The sequence below is a fragment of the Sus scrofa genome, chromosome 10, assembly GCF_000003025.6.
Source record: "Sus scrofa isolate TJ Tabasco breed Duroc chromosome 10, Sscrofa11.1, whole genome shotgun sequence".
Lineage (NCBI taxonomy): Eukaryota > Metazoa > Chordata > Mammalia > Artiodactyla > Suidae > Sus > Sus scrofa.
In genome coordinates, this window is record NC_010452.4 from 65,397,924 (window position 1) to 65,414,962 (window position 17,039).

The following is a 17,039-nucleotide window of genomic DNA, read 5'->3' on the forward strand; positions in this document are numbered from 1 at the left end:
CAATTTAGGAGGCAAAAAAAAAAAAAAAAAAAAAAAAAAAGACAACCTAAAGAATGGGAGAAAATAGTTTCAAATGATGCAACTGACAAGGGCTTAATCTCCAAAATATACAAGCAACTCATACAACTAAACAGTGAAAAAACAAACAACCCTATTGAAAAATGGGCAGAAGACCTAAATAGTCATTTCTCCAAAGATGACCTACGGATGGCCAACAGGCACATGAAAAAATGCTCAACATTACTAATTATTAGAGAACTGCAAATCAAAACTACTGCAAGGTACCACTTACGCCGGTCAGCATGGCCGTCATCAACAAGTCAACAAATAACAAATGCTCGAGGGGGTGTGGAGAAAAGGGAACCCTCCTACGCTGTTGGCGGGAATGTAAACTGGGACAACCGCTATGGAGAACAGTATGGAGGTGCCCCAGAAAACTAAAAATAGAACTATCATGAGATTCAGCAATCCCACGCCTGGGCATATATCCAGACAAAACTTTTCACTGAAAATGAAACACGCACCCCTATGTTCACTGCAACTCTATTCCAAGACATGGAAATGACCTAAATGTCCATCGACAGACGAATGGATTCAGAAGATGTATATATACACAATGGAATAGTACTCAGCCATAAAAAAGAATGAAATAATGCCATTTGCAGCAACATGGATGGAACTAGAGACTGTCATACTAAGTGAAGTAAGTCAGAAAGAGGAAGACAAATACCCTATGATATCACTTGTATCTGGAATCTAATATATGGCACAAATGAACCTATCTACAGAACAGAAACAAACTCATGGACTTGGAGAACAGACTTGTGGTTGCCAAGAGGGCGGGGGAGGGACTGGGAGTCTGGGGTTAGTAGATGCAAACTATTGCATTTGGAGTGGATGAGCAATGAGATCCTGCTGCATAGCACAGGGAGCTCTATCTAGTCACTTGTGATGGAACATGATGGAGGATAATGTGGCGAAAAGAATGCATATAAATGTATAACTGGGTCACTTTGCTGTTCAGCAGAAATCGACAGATCAAAAAAATTAAGAACAAAAATACATTATTTAATAAAAAAAATCAAGGGAGTTCCCATTGTGGTTCAGTGGTTAACAAACCCGACTAGTATCCATGAGGACACAGGTTCGATCCCTGGCCTTGCTCAGTGGGTTAAGTATCTGGCACTGCTGTGAGCTGTGGTGCAGGTTGTAGATGTGGCTTGGATCTCATGTTGCTGTGACTGTGGCGTAAGCCAGCAGCTATAGCTCTGATTTGACCCCTAGCCTAGGAACCTCCATATGCCGTGGGTGCAGCCCATTTTAGGCCAAAAAAAAAAAGTCACGAGGGAAATGGGCCAGACAGGATCTCCCAGCCGCCAAGAAGAGCTTATCACATAAGAGCAAACGCCTTCCCTTTCTGATCCTGCCCGTGGTGGAGTTGAGCAGGAGAGTCAAGCCAGGAACCGGGGCGGATGAGGGGTGGCTCCCCCAGAACAGAAAGAGGTAAAACCCGTAAGAAAAGGGAGGATAGAGGAGGAAAAGCCCCACTGTTTCAAGACGCCAGAAAGTGGTCACAGAAAGTGGTCAGAAACGCTGTGAAAGTGGGAAGAAAACTCTTTGAGGAGCGTTAAAGCCTAGGGAGCTTTAAAAAAGACAAAAGAAAAAACAAAAACCCACCAAACCCCCCATTGTTCCCACACGTTTAGTGACAAGCACAGCCGTTACAAACACAAGTGAGGAAATGGGACTAAAAGCAGGGGAGACGCCCAACGCTCAAAGAAATCTGTGAAGCCAGAGACGAGGTTATGAAGACAGAGAGGAAGTCCAGCGAGCATCAGAGGGCAGCTGGGCAGAGAACGTTCCAGAAGTTAGGATGGTGGACTTCACCCATGCAGAGGACGCAGGTGCAGGTGAAAGGATGCAGTAAGACGATGGCGTCCTCGGGAGCTCTTTCCAAGGATTTCATGGACATGTCCCGAGAGCTGCCTGCGGACCGTCCATCAGCTGAGGCGGCCAATTTGAGACGTAAAACCGACTGTGAGCAGGTGAGAGTGCGGCTGACTGGGGACCTGGGGGAGGCAGAGCCCGGAGGTGGAAACACGGCCTCTTCAGGCACATCCCGTGGTGTCACCATCGCTTCAGGTCACAGCCAGGTCCCTGAACAGAGCGATGGCCCTGCTTTGTCACAGGTGTGCCGGTGAGGTGCTGATGGCGTGGCCGCCACCTCTGACCTCACCGGGTCTCCCAGGGTGTGCGAGCTGGGCCCTGGCCGGGGTCCGGGGCTGGCGTGTAAGGCCGGTGACCGCCTCAGAGAGGCGCTGTATGCAGTGCGCAAAGGTTGGGCTCCACGGTAACGCCACCCGGACCTGAATTCCCGGCTCTTCCACGAACCTGTTTTGTGACTTCTCTGGGCCTCCGGTGCTTCATCTGTGACAGGAATAAACAGGACAAAGATGGGGTCAGCCCTCGGAGCCCTTGGCACAGCACCTGGCACGCGGGAGCTCAGGTGTGAATACTCTCACCCTCTCAGGGAGGTAAGCAGAGCAGAGGCATCGGCGGGGCTCCACCGGCTGGGGCAGCGGGGTGTTGACTGGCCAGGATGGACGGATGGCTGAGGGTAGAGCCGCGGTGAAGGCCGTGACCCAACGCAGAGGCAGGTTTACAGCGACACCAGCCCCAAGAGTGGCAGGAATACCCAGGGCTGCGGGACGTCAGGCCCGGGCTCCGTGGCAGCGAGCAGGCCGGGAACATGCGGTTGCAGAGCAGGAGGAGCCACCTGCCCAGGGAGGGGGCAGCACGAGCAACAGGGGCTGGATCTGAGACGCGCGGTTGGGGAGACAGGGTTGTGGGGCGGAGAGACCCCCCTGCTACGGGGACCCTAAAGGGCTCCCAGGGCCTGAGGATTCGGGAGGAGGAAACTTACTGATACCAGTCACGTCAATGAGACGTGAAATTCTCAGCGCCAGCGGACGCTCGAGCGGAGTTAAGGAGCCGATCCCATCTCGGGGGAGAGAGGCTGCGGCTCCAGTGAGGGGGCGACCCAGGATGTGGGGGTTGGTGGGACGGGGACCAGAGCGGCAGGGAAATCACAGATGGGCAAAACTTACAAATGCGTACGTGGTTTTCGTAATTAAACAGCCACCCACGAAGAGACCTGAGAAGGGGTTTGTGGCTCACGGGCGTCTTTGGAAGCAAGGTGCTCAAGCCGCCCAGGGTGGCGGTGCTCCGACGCCGGGTCACAGGCAGCGTGGGGGGCTCGGGGACCCCAAGACGTCTGGTGGGGACCAGAGGCCGACATCCGCCACGGGCACACGTCGGTGGCCAGGCCGAGTCACCGGTCACACCGTTTGCATCCGGTTTCCCTTCTAAGGAGCCGGCTGTCTTCTTGATTTCTCCGTCTCTGAAACAGGGGGAACTGTGCTGACCGGCCCTGCACCGGCTACAGGGCCGGAAGGAGAGGGCCGCTGAGTGGACATGAAGCCTCGTGCACGGGAGATGAGGGGATCTTAGCAGGAAAGCGTGCGCCCCCTCCAGCCCATCGTTTCACGGCAGACCGTGCGGCGACCATAGGAGGGGCTGGGCCTTGACACTCTGCTGGCACGGTGCCTCGGCCAGCGGAGGGGCAGTGGCTCGGGACACAGCCAGGCAGTGGGGGCGGGGGTTGGGACACAGCGACGCTGGCCGAGCTCCTGTGAGCCGATGCCCAGGCGTCCTGGCCATGCGCACAGCATAGGCCTGGAACCAGACATGACAGGCTTGGTCTTGACTCTGCTGTTAAACCGGCTGTTTCTCAATGTCCTTGACGCCTCAGAGCATCACCATGGCACAAGGTGGCAAAACCAACCCCAGCCTACTCGGGGCGGCAGCGAGGATGGCCCTGGTTGACCTTCGCCCTCCCTCAGGTGATGGGCAGCAGCGTGGCCCTGCCCAGGCCGCAGTTGTAGGACCTGGCCTGGGTTAAGCCTGTGCTCCTGCTCTGCTGTGCCAGTGGCCCCAAGTTGAAGCATGGGAAGGCCAGGGCCCCAAGGCCTGGGGGTCCCCGCCCTCTGTTTTGTTGGGCCCACCACGCTCTGGGCAACTTTGGGCTCTTCCTTAAGCGACATTAGTAACAGCAGAGAGAGGGCAGGAGGTGGGAACACACAGCCAATGAGGGCTGGGTGGCACATGGTCAGCACACCTGAGTCCCTGTGGGCAGCGGTACATTGTAACAAGGCTGGCAGTCACATGTTGCCTCTGACCACTGAGGTTTCAGTCGAGCCAGTTCTACAGTAAAAGGTGTGATAATGCCCCTTAGATTCCCGCCCGGGGCGGTTCAAGTGAAGATGCCTGGCATCACGCGGACATGTTTCGCTATCTGGGCAACACCTGATGAAAGCCGTTCTTGCAGAAACTGTAGGGTCACACGTCCATTGTCACTGGGCTGGGCACGAGTGAGGACCATGGATAGGGAGTGATGCGAGTCCTGCCACGTTCCCTAAAAGAGGAGCAAGGCTTGTGCCTGCCAACCTGCAGACAAGCCCAGGCCCACCGTAGGCCCGGAGAACAGAGCAGCCCGCCCAGCAACCAGCTGTGAGCGCAGAGCCACCAGACAGACGTGCGATGGGATGGTTGCCCCCTGGCAGCCCTGGAATCACACCTCTGCTAGGACAGGGACCCAGAGGGAAAGGCGACCCCCAGCTTCTGATCGTTTCTGGTAGGATGAGGTTATCTTTCAAATCTGCTCCACAACCAGGAGCACATGCTCCCTGGAGGCTGCTGGGAACAAAGCGGGACAGACGCCGCCTCCGGTGTCCGTGAGCCCGGCGGTTACCTCGGATGAAGGCTTTCTGAGAACTGGGAGCAGCCACCCGTCGGCTTCGAGGAGGCTGCTCCTCTGACTTGGAAGAAGAGGCCCTGGAGGAAGAGGGTCTGACATGGTTCTGAGCCGAGAACCGCCCGCAGGAGATGGGGCCTGAGCGACAGTGACAGATCCTGGTATTGAGCACTTACTGTATGCCTGGCCCTAAGTTACCACTTCTCTGCTGCTCACGGTGACCTTGACACCCTGTAAAGCAGGGGCTGTGCTGGCTCCTTCAAAGGAAGGCCGCTGGAGCCAGGGAGGCGCAGCCACCGCCCCAGGCTAGTAGGAGCCGGCACTGCCCCACAGCTGCCTGGCTGCAAAGCCAGTGGTTGAGACCCACTGTCTGGCCTCCGTGGGGAGAGCTGCGTTCAGGTGGGGGCCCAGCCGGCTCCACATTTCTGCTGCCACACGTGTGGGTGGCGGGGCAGGTTCGAGGCAGGGCCATCAGTAGAGACTGGCTCGGTGGGGGAAGGGACAAGTTCCTGCAAGTCGGGAGCCAGAGGAGCCTCAGCCTGTCCTGCAGGTTCCTCAGGGCTTCGCACAAAAGCAAAACAGCAGCAGCGGGGGTGGGGGCTGGTCCCAGGTCAGGCTCCTGGGGGCGGGGCAGGGCGCTGGGCCAGACCTCACACCCACCCACCCTGGAGGCCATCGTCTGTCAGATCGAGCACCCCCAGGGGCCCACCCTCTCTGTAACAGCCACAGGGGCTCAGCCTCCTCCTGGAAGGGGACCCCCCTTCCTTCTTGCTGGGCAGAGTTGGGGGTCCCTGGGAGATTGGGGGGGGGCAGAAGTGGGAAGGAGGCCCTGGCGGGAAAGCTGAGGGGACCCAGCTCCCTGGTACGTGTGCCGCCCTCTCCTTTCTGCTGAACCCGGCCTCTCCCTTCCTGCGGTTCCAGGTTCTCCCTCCTCTGCAGACCCTGGGCCCCCGGCCCCTGCTACCCTCTCCCTGCTGTGGAGGGGCCATGGCCTCCACTGGGGCTGCTGGGTACTCTTCTCTTCCTCCCTCCTGTGCCCAGGGTGACAGCCCCCAGCCCCGGGCTCCTCCCTCCCTCCTGTGCCCTTTCCCTGGCCACCTTGTCCCCTTACCGGTGGCAGCTTCCCAGGAGGTGCCGCCTGACCATGGGACGTCTCTGGTTCTCTCCACTGATTCTAAGCGCCAGGCCAGGCCTTGCACCCGCTGCTGTGCCCAGAACGCAGGGAATGTGCAAGCATAACCAGGTTGTGCCAGGAACGCCAAGTTACCCGTCTTCCCAGCCCGGGTCCCCCTGTCCCCTATGAGCTGCTGACCCATTGCCCACCTAGGCTGAGGCTGGGCAGGAGGAGCAATGAAGGATTTCCGTGCAGATCCATGTACTGAAAGGGAGCTGGGCTTAGAGGGGAAGCAGCGTCCGAAACAGGCTGTGAGGACAGAGGCGTGTGCAAGGGGGTGGGGTGGGGGGCAGACAGGCTCCCCACCCCCGCCATCACTGGCTGGTCTCGGGCACCGAGCTTCACCTCCCGAGTGACCCCACCTCTAAGTGGAGAGGATGCAGCGTCACTCCTGTCCCCTGGTGCTGAGCTGGACGCTCTTTCCAGACAGAAGCCCCCACTCAGAGTCCGGGGCTGTTTGTGGACTAAATCCTGCAGGCAGGCAGTGTGATTCATCGGTTCGGTCAAGGAAGGAACAGTGGCAAAACTGAGTGTACGGTCCCCTTCTGAGCGGTGGTTTACACCAACGGCAAACGTGAGGTGCATCATGGAACAACAACACTTTCCACTGATCAAAGATGCTTTGAACTGTGACGTTAGGAGCCCTGATCAGATACAGAGACCTTTCATCCTACCTGCAGAGGAAGATACAGATGCCCAAGTTTCCAAATCAGCGACAGTTAGAAGCCAGAGTTCAAGTCTCCCAACAGCATCTGAAAAGCTGTTTCCAACGCAGCATTTAATACCAAGGGCAAGTAATAACAGAATATCAATTGCCTTGGATTTTTTTTTTTTTTTTGTCTTTTTGCTATTTCTTTGGGCCACTCCTGCGGCATATGGAGGTTCCCAGGCTAGGGGTCGAATCAGAGCTGTAGCCCCCGGCCTACGCTAGAGCCATAGCAATGCAGGATCCGAGCGGCGTCTGCAACCTACACCACAGCTCACGGCAACGCCGGATCCTCAACCCACTGAGCAAGGGCAGGGACCGAACCCGCAACCTCATGGTTCCTAGTCAGATTCGTCAACCACTGCGCCACGACGGGAACTCCAATTGCCTTGGATTTTTAATCACAAATCCCACTAATAAGACCAAAAGAAAAGGGAGTGTGAAACAGACGCATCTTCAAGGGCAAGTGAAGGGCCTGGGCTGGTCCCGGTAATTAGGAGCTCCACCCGCCCCGTGGCCTGTGCTTACGAGGCAGTTGCTCCCTGGGCTGGTCTCCCCGGGACCCACTCCTCCTCCCGACACTGGTTGTCAGTTTCATTGGGAAATGGATTGCTCATTATGTATTGAGGTCTCTGTGCTCTTCCAGCTCTGAGATGAGGTAGCACTCCGTCTTCAAGCTGAGTTTACGTGAGGAGTCAGCCAGCCAAAGGCGTCCCATCGCGTCCCTCTCTACAGCTGAGCCACCTGGGTGTCCTCCAGGCAAGGACAGAATCCTTGGTCTGTTTGATGGGCTGAACCGCGGGGGAGGAGAGAAGTTTGTTCCTTCCACGTGGGCAGAGGTCGGGGGTGGTCAGAGAATGAATAGGGATGGAGGGGGGTGTTGCTTGAGAAAGTCACTGTGGGGACTCCGAGGCAATGCCCTTCACAGCCCTGGGTCTCACTGTGAAGGACTCAGGGACGGTCCCCAAGGCCTATGCTCTCGGGCTAAAGTCTGCTACTCAGAGCCGCGTGCAGAGATGAGACTGACGAGCGTGTGGCCGGGAGTTTCCCAGCCAGGCTTCTTTCTGTGCTGAGGGCTGACCTAGGAAAGCCACCAGCCAGGCCTCGTTCGAGGTTTCGGCCTTTCCACGCCCTCCCACTGCCGGCTCTTCGGGGGCTGCCTCTCGGGCCCAGGGCTCTCCGGTCTCACCAAAGCTCTCAGGCGGGACGGGGGGTCTCTCTGGAGAACCCTGGACTCGGCGGCAGGATGGCATCAGAGGGGCCCAGGCAAGAGGAGGGGACAGGAAGCCTTTCCCTCGTCTCTGAAATCACACTTCAAACGTTTGGTTAATAAACAGGTCTCAGAGGCCTGTGTGCCAGGTCCCCAGTTTCTTGGGGTCAAGGCAGGCAGCTGTGTCCCCATCTGACCTGCTGGCTACCCTGGACTGGACAGTGATGATGCCCACCGTGCATCCTGGCAGGATCCCACTCAAGGCGGCCACCATCTGCCCCCCACCGCAGGACAAGAGCACCCAGCCCTCCCGTCTCTCCCAGCCTGGCCGTGTCGGATGAGGGAGGGGAGGGTCCCCTCGGGTCCCCTCCTCTTCCCGTCTCTGAAATTGGGGATGAGCTCTGTTGCCCCACTTGGCCCTGGTCTCTGGGAGAGTCACAGGCCAAAGCCCCCAGGGCACCGTGTCTACTGTCGGGCGGTTGAGGCCAGCCCTGGCTGGCTCCCGGGGCTCTCCTGGGCGGGCCCGCCACTCCGGTTCCTGCATTTCTTGTCTGTGGCTGGTGTGTCCCTCCCTGGGAGGAGGCTTTTGCCCCAGGACGTCGGGGGGTGGTGGGTGGGGAGTCTTCCTCCTCCCTTCCCTCGGATCTGCAGAAAAGGAGGGGAGCCCATCTGCAGCGGGACTGTCGCTGGAGCTCTGTCCTCAGCCAGACGCAGCCCCGGTTCCGCGCTGGTCCCAGCTCCGACGTGCGCCCTCGGGAGGCTTGGTTGGCAGCGAGCTCAGAAGCTCCGTGGCAGGTGCAGGCGACATGGCCGAGCAGCTGTCCAAAGAGCAGGTGGCCAAGTTCAAGGAGGCCTTCGACAGAATCGACAAGAACAAGGATGGCACCATCAACGTGCAGGAGCTGGGCGCCGTGATGCGGTCCCTGGGCCATAACCCGTCAGAGGCCGAGCTCAAGGAGCTCATCGCCAGAGTGGACAAGGACGGGGACGGCAGCATCAGCTTCGAGGAGTTCCTGGCCGCCATGGTCACGGTGATGCAGGCCCACGGCAGCCAGGGCGGCCTGCGGGAGACCTTCCGCGCCTTCGACCTGGACGGCGACGGCCACATCAGCGTGGACGAGCTCAGACAGACCATGGCCAAGCTGGGGGAGACGCTGTCCCCGGAGGAGCTGGACATGATGATCCGCGAGGCCGACGTGGACCAGGACGGGCGGGTCAACTACGAGGAGTTCCTGCGTGTCCTCGCCCAGAAGTGAGGCCCCTCTGCCCCTCGTCGGCCCCGCGTCCTCGAGGGGACGCAGAGGGACAGTCTGGGCGGTGGGGAGGCCTGGCCTCTCCTGGGCCGGGTTCTGCTCTCTGCCCAGCGCGACCGCGTGTGCTCCTGGGCTGGGGTGCTCCCTACCTCACAGGGCTGTTGTGAGGCACCCCGAAGCCGCAGGGTGGGGGGGGGTGTCCAGAATAAAAGGGATGTGAGCTCTGAGGTGGTAAAGACTGTGCTTGGATGTGGGACGTGCTGCCCTGCCCTTGGCCCCGGTATCGGCTGCCTATGGACGGGGAGGGGGGAGGAGGGAGGGGGAGGGGGAGAGAGGAGGCTCCAGGGTCTGCCTGAGCTTCCGGTCAGGGCCGGGCACCCCCTGCACAAACAAAGTCATCATCTTCTGCATGGAGACAGATGTGAAAGAAAAAAGTGTGGGGGTGCGTGGAGTGTGCGTGTGCCCATCCTGCATTTGAGGGGTGGGAGCCTCCACAGCAGAGGCGGGGGCACGGGGGACCAGCCCCGTCTCACCTGCAGGCAGGACAGTCGGGAAGCAGAAGGACCAGAGGTGCTGTGATGGGTGAAGGGGAGGGGCTCACCCCGGGGGTGGGGCTGTTCCCCAGTCAGATCTTAGGAGGGCACAGCTCAGGGACGGGGATGGCACCCACCACCACTGCCCAGACCCTCTCCGGCTGCAGCCCCCCAGGGCCCCTGTGAGTGGGGGCTCTGCGGCAGCCCCCAGGCTGCGTGCTCCCCTTGGAGGAGCTGTGGAGCTCAGGGAAGATGGGAACGGGAGCCGAGGACCTGCCAGCACCCCCCACCCCCCGTGTCAAGCAGAGGGTCTTTGTGGCGTTGCTGTGTGGTTTGAAAGCCTCTCCAGGCCAGTCACGGGTTCCCAGCGCGGGGTGGGAGGGGCAGAGCCTGCTTACCTGGGGGCTATTGCAAAATAGCGCCCCCTCCTTCCAGCAGGTGGATGGGGAGGGACAGCCCTATCCCCGGGCAGTGGGAGCCTGGCCAGGCCACCCTGGGCGGGTGGCTTCAGCATCGATGAAGTCACTCTACCTGATGACATTCTCAGCGGGTCGTTCGGTTCCCTGGGGCCTCACACAACGCCCCCTCAGGGTCTGGCCACAGGGAGGGGTCCTGGGGTGTGGGGGAAACAGAGAAGAAAGGCAGCGGCTGCGGAGACGGGGAGGGTGGGCCCGCCGGGATGGGGGGGGGTCATCCCAGAAAGTCCCCTCCCTCCTCGGGACGCAGGTCACGGACACCTGAGTTTCTCCATTAGAGATTCCAAGACGCCAGGCTGCTCGGAGACGCAGTGCTCCAGGCTCTGGGTGGAAAGACCATGACATTGTGGATGAACCACGTTCCGTTTTTTCAAAGGCAAATGTGTTCTTTTTATAGGTTGTGTTAAATCCCTTTCCTGAACCGACTGTGACGGCAGAGGGTGGTTTTGTGTTTCTTCCTTCACGTCACCCACTGAAACACGGGGAACCCGCAAGGGTCACCATGAGTTTTGAATTCTTACTGTCCCCTGGGCCCAGGTGGCTGGACACCACCTCCCGTTTGTGGAGTATCAGTTTTCTTTCCTTAAAAACATTTTTTTTTTTCTGACCTTGAAGAAGTACCTGTGGCAACAGCAGAATCCACGTTCAGGGCGAGGTTCCGCTGGAGGAGGAGCCGGATTGGAGACACGAGTGGCCCGCAAGGGGTGGCTGGGGTGGCTCAGTGGGTTTCCGAGGCCGGCGGGGAGCGACACAGATGCTGCATCGTTCTCCGCATTTTATATGCACAGAATGGTTTACAGAGACCCCTGCAAGCAGGTCACGGACGGTGAGAACTGGCACAGGGAAGGAGAGGAAGCTGCAGGGGGCGGTCGGGGTCTGGCGGGCGGTAGAGATGGAACTTGGAGGCTTAGCCCTGCTGAGCTGCTGCCGAAAGGAGCTTTTGGGGCCACAAGGCAAGAAGGCGGCAACACATTTCTCTTTACCGATCGCCCTGGGGAACAGGAAGGGACCCCGGGGGCCTGGGAGAGGGAGTCCCTCACTTGGGTCTTGGGTGGAAGGAGGGCCTGGGTGGGCTTCAGGCTCCACCTGCACCGCGGCCCCCCTGGGGCAGGGTCGGCGGGGAGGGCTGGGGGGGAACCTGGGGGACCGGCTTCTCGATGCTGTGGGCCTGCGTCTTGGTGCCTTGTTCCTTACACCTGACTCTGCAGGAGGCACAGAAACAACGTCACGGTAACCGAGTAGTCTGGAGGACCTCGGAGATTAGGGTCACCTGCCCCACCCAGTCTAGAATCGCCTTTTCACGGAGGGGCCATCTGCAGAGACCTCCTTCAAATGGTCACCAGGCTGGCATCGCAGAAAAAATGATCTCCAAAAATGAGTTATAAGGGTTAGAGATTTGGGAGCTCCTGTTGTGGCTCAGCCGTAATGAGCCTGTCTAGCATCTATGAGGATTCAGGTTCAAACCCCGGCCTCGCTCAGTGGGTTACGGATCTGGAGTTGCCATGAGCTGTGGTGTAGGTCACAGATGTGGCTTGGATCCCCTCCGTGGCTGTGGCTGTGGTGTAGGCCGGTAGGTGCAGCTCTGATCTGACCCCTAGCCTGGGAACCTCCTATGCCACATGTGTGGCCCTAAAAAGCCAAAAGAAAAAAAAAAACAAAAAAACAAACAAACAAACAATACAGAGGTTTGCATCAGATGCGATGTTCTTAGCCGTGTCTGTTTCTCTGAGGTTTCTTTGTTCAGTTTGGTTGGGTGTTTAGTTTGACGTGTGGCTTAGTGAATCATTCACGGTTTAAGTTCACCTAAACAGCAAAAAACATGAGCTGATAGAGGAATGTTCTGGGGTTTTTGGTATGCTGTGGGGTCCGTTTTTGAGGAAGGAGAACTGATTTGTTTCGAGATGGCGTGGTTGCACGCGCCTCCGACACCGAGGGCTTAAGCATCAAAGTGGGACGGGTTTGTTTCTAATAGACGCTCAAGGGAAACCGCGGAGCCGGTGGTTCTTTAAATTCAGATTTGTTAACTGGCTCGCAGGGGTGTTTTGTGTGGGTTTCAAGCATCTGCTAGAGGCTCGGGGTCTGGCCTGTGAGTCACACACAAAACCGACAGCTGGCTGCACAGAACTGAGCTGATACAGCTACGGGAACGGGTTGGGGTGCAACCACTTTGGTCAGAACAAAACGAAAGCAAAAATTCCCAAATCCCTCAAAGACTTAACTCGAGATGAATTACGCTACTTCTGGTCAAAACAGATGTTTCAAATGCCACAGGCTGAATACCACATTCTCTTCACTGGGTGTTGCCTCGGGATCTTTTCAATTCTACTGTCTCTCCCTTCTAAGGTCTTCCTTTAAGACCTTCTTTTAAGGTCCACATCAAAGGCCTCTTCTTCCAGGAAGCTTCCAGAATAAGGATCCATGATGAATAAGGTCTTACCACACACTCTTGGCAATGTGACAATGTGTCTCTCGCTAAGGTGCGTCTTGTAACTCCTTGTGGCAAAGGCCAAGGGTCCCTCTGCAGGACCCCAAAGGATACAATGAAATTCACCAACACTTACCTTGAACGGGAAGCTCCATGAGGGCAGGGCGTGTGGCGGGTTTAGTACGAACCTCCCATCCTCTGCCCCAGGGCCGGGGACCAGGTGGGCTTCCCGACGAGGCTTGGAGGGGGGCTTCCGTGGTGCCGATGGGCTGGAACACTCCAGGGAGTGTATGACTGACGAGAGGGGACCCGCTTTACCCCCCTGCCCGCCAGAACCACGAGAACCGTCTGCTCGTGATGACAAAACCCCAGCGGCTCGCTATTAGAGTCTCCAGAGCAACAGGACCGGTGTGAACGCGCAGATGCAACAGGAGGGCAGGTGGAGGAGGTGCTCAGACCGGTGGAGGTGGAGGCGGCCCAGGGGAGCTGGGGAGGGGACAGTTCAGTCCAAACCTGACAGCTGAGGATGGAGGTGTCAATCCCGACCCAAGCGTGAAGGCTCCGACCACGAGGCCCGCGGCTGAGGGCAGAAGGCAGGGGCTCAGCCTGAAGCAGACAATTCGCCTTCCTCCATCTTCGTTTTTTGTGTGTGTCTTTTTAGGACCGAACCCGTGGCATATGGAAGTTCCCAGGCTAGGGGCTGAACCGGAGCTACAGCTGCCGGTCTACACCACAGCCACAGCCACGCAGGATCTGAGCTGCTTCTGCGACCTAGACCACAGCTCATGGCAACGACAGATCCTTAAGCCACTGAGCGAGGCCAGGGATGGAACCCGCATCCTCAAGGACACTAGTCTGGTTCATTACCGCTGAGCCCGGACGGGAACTCCTCCAACTTTCTTTCTACGTGGACCCTCAGTGGATGGGAGGACGGCCCCCTCACAGGGGAAGGAGACTGGCTTAGCTGGGCCCCCCGTTCCCAGGCTCATCTCTATGGGACCCGCCCTCAGACACACCCAGAACCTGCGTCCCACCCACTCTCCAGGCAGCTTAGCACAGCCAAGGTGACATTAAGTCAGGAGTCCCTCTTGGTGTAGGAGGGAATTTGGTGCCAGGGCACGGAACGGGTAGAACAGACAACAGTTTGACGTCAGGCCACTTCCACCCGTTGATAAGATTTCAGATCAATGCGCCCCCTCACAGCGCCACTCCCTGACCCAGAAAAGTCACCAAGAGCAGGTTCTTGGACACGAGGTGCCCTCCAGATTCTCAGGAACAAGCTGGACAAGTGACCCAGTTCTACTTTCTCTGCGAACTCGTCCAGGTTCTGAGGTTTGGGGTCAGGAGCACGGCTGCCCCACCCCTGCTGCACCAGGACCCTCTATCCTTGAGAGGGTGCTGCGGCACCTGTGAAGCCAGGCCCTGCCTCCGCTCCGCCACCCCTGGCACAGCTGACCTCACCCGCCCCTCCCGTGCTCCTCTCTGGCAGTTACCAGAACCTGGAAGGGGCCCGAGCACCTCTGCAAGCTTCTGCTTGCTTACCTGCAGCTGGGTGCTGTCTTGGGTGCTTGAGTCTCTTTCCCACTCAGGTGGCCACACCCCCATCTCCTGTCCTCCCCTCACTCCCCAGGGCACCGGCACCAACTTTCCCTGTCACCTCTGCCTGTTGGGCCTGGGCCGCCTTTGCTAGAAGCCGGATTCTCAGTCCTAGCTGCCAATTAAAACACCCGGAGAGGTTTCTGAGAAGACCTTGTGTGAGTCCCCAGTGTTCTCACCCCTGAGCTGGTCTGGGGGGCCTCAAAGTTCTGACACCACCCCCCGTCGGTCTGGGACCCCTCACTTGGTCTGGGGGCCCCAGGCTCGGTCACCTACTTCATGCCAGGGGCTTGTGTGGCCAAGATAGAGAAGCCGAGTACCAAGCATTGACCTGCCTCTGCAAACCATGGTCCATCTGGGTGCCCAGGCCTCCTCTGCGGCGCTGGGCAGGAACGGGGCCCGGGCTCAGCAGCCCACAGCAGGAGGCCACTGCCGCCCAAGCCCAGTCTGAGTCACTTGGCCCAGGAACTGATAGTGTCTGCTCGGTGACCTGCAGCCCCCACACCAGCTCTGCCTCCCAGAGCCCACCCTGGAGCTCCCACCCCTTCCCCACTGCCTGGCTGACCTCTGACCCAGGCAGAAGCAGAGTCTTGGGAGGGGATGCCAGGGCGCTCAAGGGACCGAGGTTTCCTGCATCCGAGGACTTGTGGTCCTGACAGCAGGGGCGTGGTGGTGACACTTACCCACTCCACAGTGTTTTCTTGAGCCCCCCACCTCCTTGGGGGTCCCGGAAGAGTGAAGGGAGATGCCATAGCAGGCGCTGCCTGGGGGAGAGGAGACAGTTGTAAAGAAAAGGGGGTGCGCAGGAGGGGTCGCTGATGTGTTCGGGGTCTGGGACTTTGCCTGGGTTGTCCTTGTCATCAGATCTCGACAGACCCATCAGCCCCAGGGACGCTGCCTGTCCAGTGACTGCCCGGCTTGGTCACAGGGCTGCTTCCACTCCCAGGGGCAACCGTGCTTCCCCCCCCACCCCACCCCGTGCATGGCCACCGGCTGGACCGCCCACCGCTGCCGTTACCCCAGTGATGGAACCCATGGCGTAGGATGGACGGACAGCCAACGCTTTCACTTCTGGGCGCGGGGCAGAGACGGCTGGCACCTGTCCGGGAGGAGGATGGGGAAGGCCCTGCAGGGGTGTGCAGCCCGGGGCTGGGAAGACCCGGGAAGGATTCCGACCTGCCTCAAATGGCCCCGCTGATGTGAGCGCTGGGGGATGGGAGCCGGACGGGGCCTCAGCAGGGCCTGGGCTGCAGAGCCACCCGAGGAGGCCGCGGCTGCCTCGGAGACGCGACAGAGCCGACCCCCAAGATGCTTGGGGTGGGGGCATTGCGGGGGGCCGCGGAGGAGGCCGACGCACCCGGCCGGGGCTGGGCGGACGTTGAGTCTGAGGTTCGACGGCTCTCTAGTTGGAGATGGTTTCCTAACGAGAGTCTAAAGAGTCTTGTTTTACTGGCTGCAGGTTTGCTGTGTCTCCTGCCCTCAATTTACACGCTGATTCTCCCCCCACTCGGGGGGTCGAGGGGCACGTGAGGCGGCGGCAGAGGCGGGAAGGCTGCTGCTGCAAGCCGGGCGCGGATACCGGTATCCCCCGCACCCAGCGCGCGCGAGGAGCCCGGCACCGCCAGCAGGACCCGCCCTGCCACCCGCAGACCTCTGGCCTCCAGATGTGAGGGCAGAGCCACCAAGTCTGCTCATGGGTCCCAGCAGCCACAGAGGGCAGATAAATGCAAGTGGGTGAAAAGAGTGGCAAGTGGTCACGCACAACTGCACGTGGGGGAAGGGGACGCCGGGCTCTTGGGGGCGTGGCCAGCGGAGGGAGCTCCGCCCACCCTCCAACCCCACCGGCATCTGGAAAACAGATGATGCCAAGGCTGTAGTTGTGGTTTGTCTGGGGAGTAAGACAGGTCCTGGGTAGACGATGTGGGAGCCCTAGGCCGCGAGGGTCTTGAAGACCCTCCGGGGTGAGGCCAACTGGGGAGGGAGGACAGAGGCAGCTACCGAGGCCCCGGAAGTGGGAGCCCGGGCTTGGGCCCAACGCAGGGTTCTGCCCCGAGCCTGGCTCAGCCCGCTGTGTGTACCAGGGCCAGGCTCCCGATTCCACCCCGTCTTGGAGAAGGGCTGCGAGAGGGCTGGGCGGAAGGCCTTCGTCTTCAGCCTGGTACCACCCCGCCCCGAGGCCTGGCCCCATTCCCGGGCAGGGAGGTTGGGTGGCAGGTGGTCCCAGATGCCAGGAACCCTGTAGCTGCAGCTCGGCTGCACTGGGGCTGTGGCCCAGGCCAGGAAGGGGGTCAGGGTCCTTGAGAGCAGAGAAGGCAGGATGGGTCGGGCCGTCACCAGGGGAGGCCGCCCAGCGGAGACTGTGGACAGGGGGCCTCCTCTTTAGCTGCTCAGGCCCACCTCACCAGCCGTGCGCAGGGCTCAGCTTTTGAGCTCTGGAAGGAACGGGCAGTATGTCTGGTGCGGCCTTACACACGCCCACCAGGGGTGGGAGGGACCACAGGTGACCTTGGCACTGACCTTGAGTTAGACCTGGGACAGAGCTCTTGGCCGTGGCTTCCTCTCTTGCAAAACGGAGGTAGCCATAGCCCTTCCTCTGCGGACTTGATCAAGTGGTAGGTAGAGGCCAGGCCACCACGGACATGGTGCAGAGGCAGCCTTGGGAGGCCTCGGTGGTGTGTGTCGCGTCCCAGGCTCCTGCGTCCCCTGAAGTGTGCTCAGAGCCAGTGGGCTTCCAGACCCCCCAGGCCCGCGGTGATGGGCAGGCTGCCTGCCTGCAACTTTGGGCGGTGCCTGAAGGGTCCCTGGGGCTCTGCTTCCTCCTCCGGGTTTTCCACGAGGCGGAGGGGGTTTCCT

The 17,039-nt window shown here is 59.4% G+C and overlaps 2 protein-coding genes across 2 annotated transcripts; one reads left to right on the plus strand and one right to left on the minus strand.

Moving 5' to 3' along the window:
• LOC106505211 lies at positions 1,598-11,673 on the minus strand. The gene is made up of 11 exons (XM_021065056.1): positions 10,787-11,673; positions 10,221-10,488; positions 7,883-8,005; positions 7,222-7,774; positions 6,350-6,661; positions 5,925-6,236; positions 4,990-5,044; positions 4,366-4,908; positions 4,178-4,263; positions 2,523-3,400; positions 1,598-2,427 (listed from the first exon to the last, which is right to left on the minus strand). Exons 5-8 carry the CDS (start codon positions 6,573-6,575, stop codon positions 4,413-4,415), a joined length of 1,089 nt encoding a protein of 362 aa, XP_020920715.1. The 5' UTR covers positions 6,576-6,661; positions 7,222-7,774; positions 7,883-8,005; positions 10,221-10,488; positions 10,787-11,673; the 3' UTR covers positions 1,598-2,427; positions 2,523-3,400; positions 4,178-4,263; positions 4,366-4,412.
• On the plus strand, positions 8,005-9,383 carry CALML5 (calmodulin like 5). The gene has a single exon (XM_005668226.3). It carries the CDS (start codon positions 8,710-8,712, stop codon positions 9,157-9,159), a length of 450 nt encoding a protein of 149 aa, XP_005668283.1. The 5' UTR covers positions 8,005-8,709; the 3' UTR covers positions 9,160-9,383.

Coding starts and splice junctions, on each gene's coding strand:
- LOC106505211 (XM_021065056.1), bottom strand. CDS start 6,575: ATGATGCACCTCACGTTTGCCGTTGGTGTAAACCACCGCTCAGAAGGG. Junction 6,237..6,349: donor TGCATCCTCTCCACTTAGAG/GTGGGGTCACTC, acceptor CTGTCCTCACAG/CCTGTTTCGGACGCTGCTTC. Junction 4,909..4,989: donor AACTTAGGGCCAGGCATACA/GTAAGTGCTCAA, acceptor GAACCATGTCAG/ACCCTCTTCCTCCAGGGCCT.
- CALML5 (XM_005668226.3), top strand. CDS start 8,710: ATGGCCGAGCAGCTGTCCAAAGAGCAGGTGGCCAAGTTCAAGGAGGCC.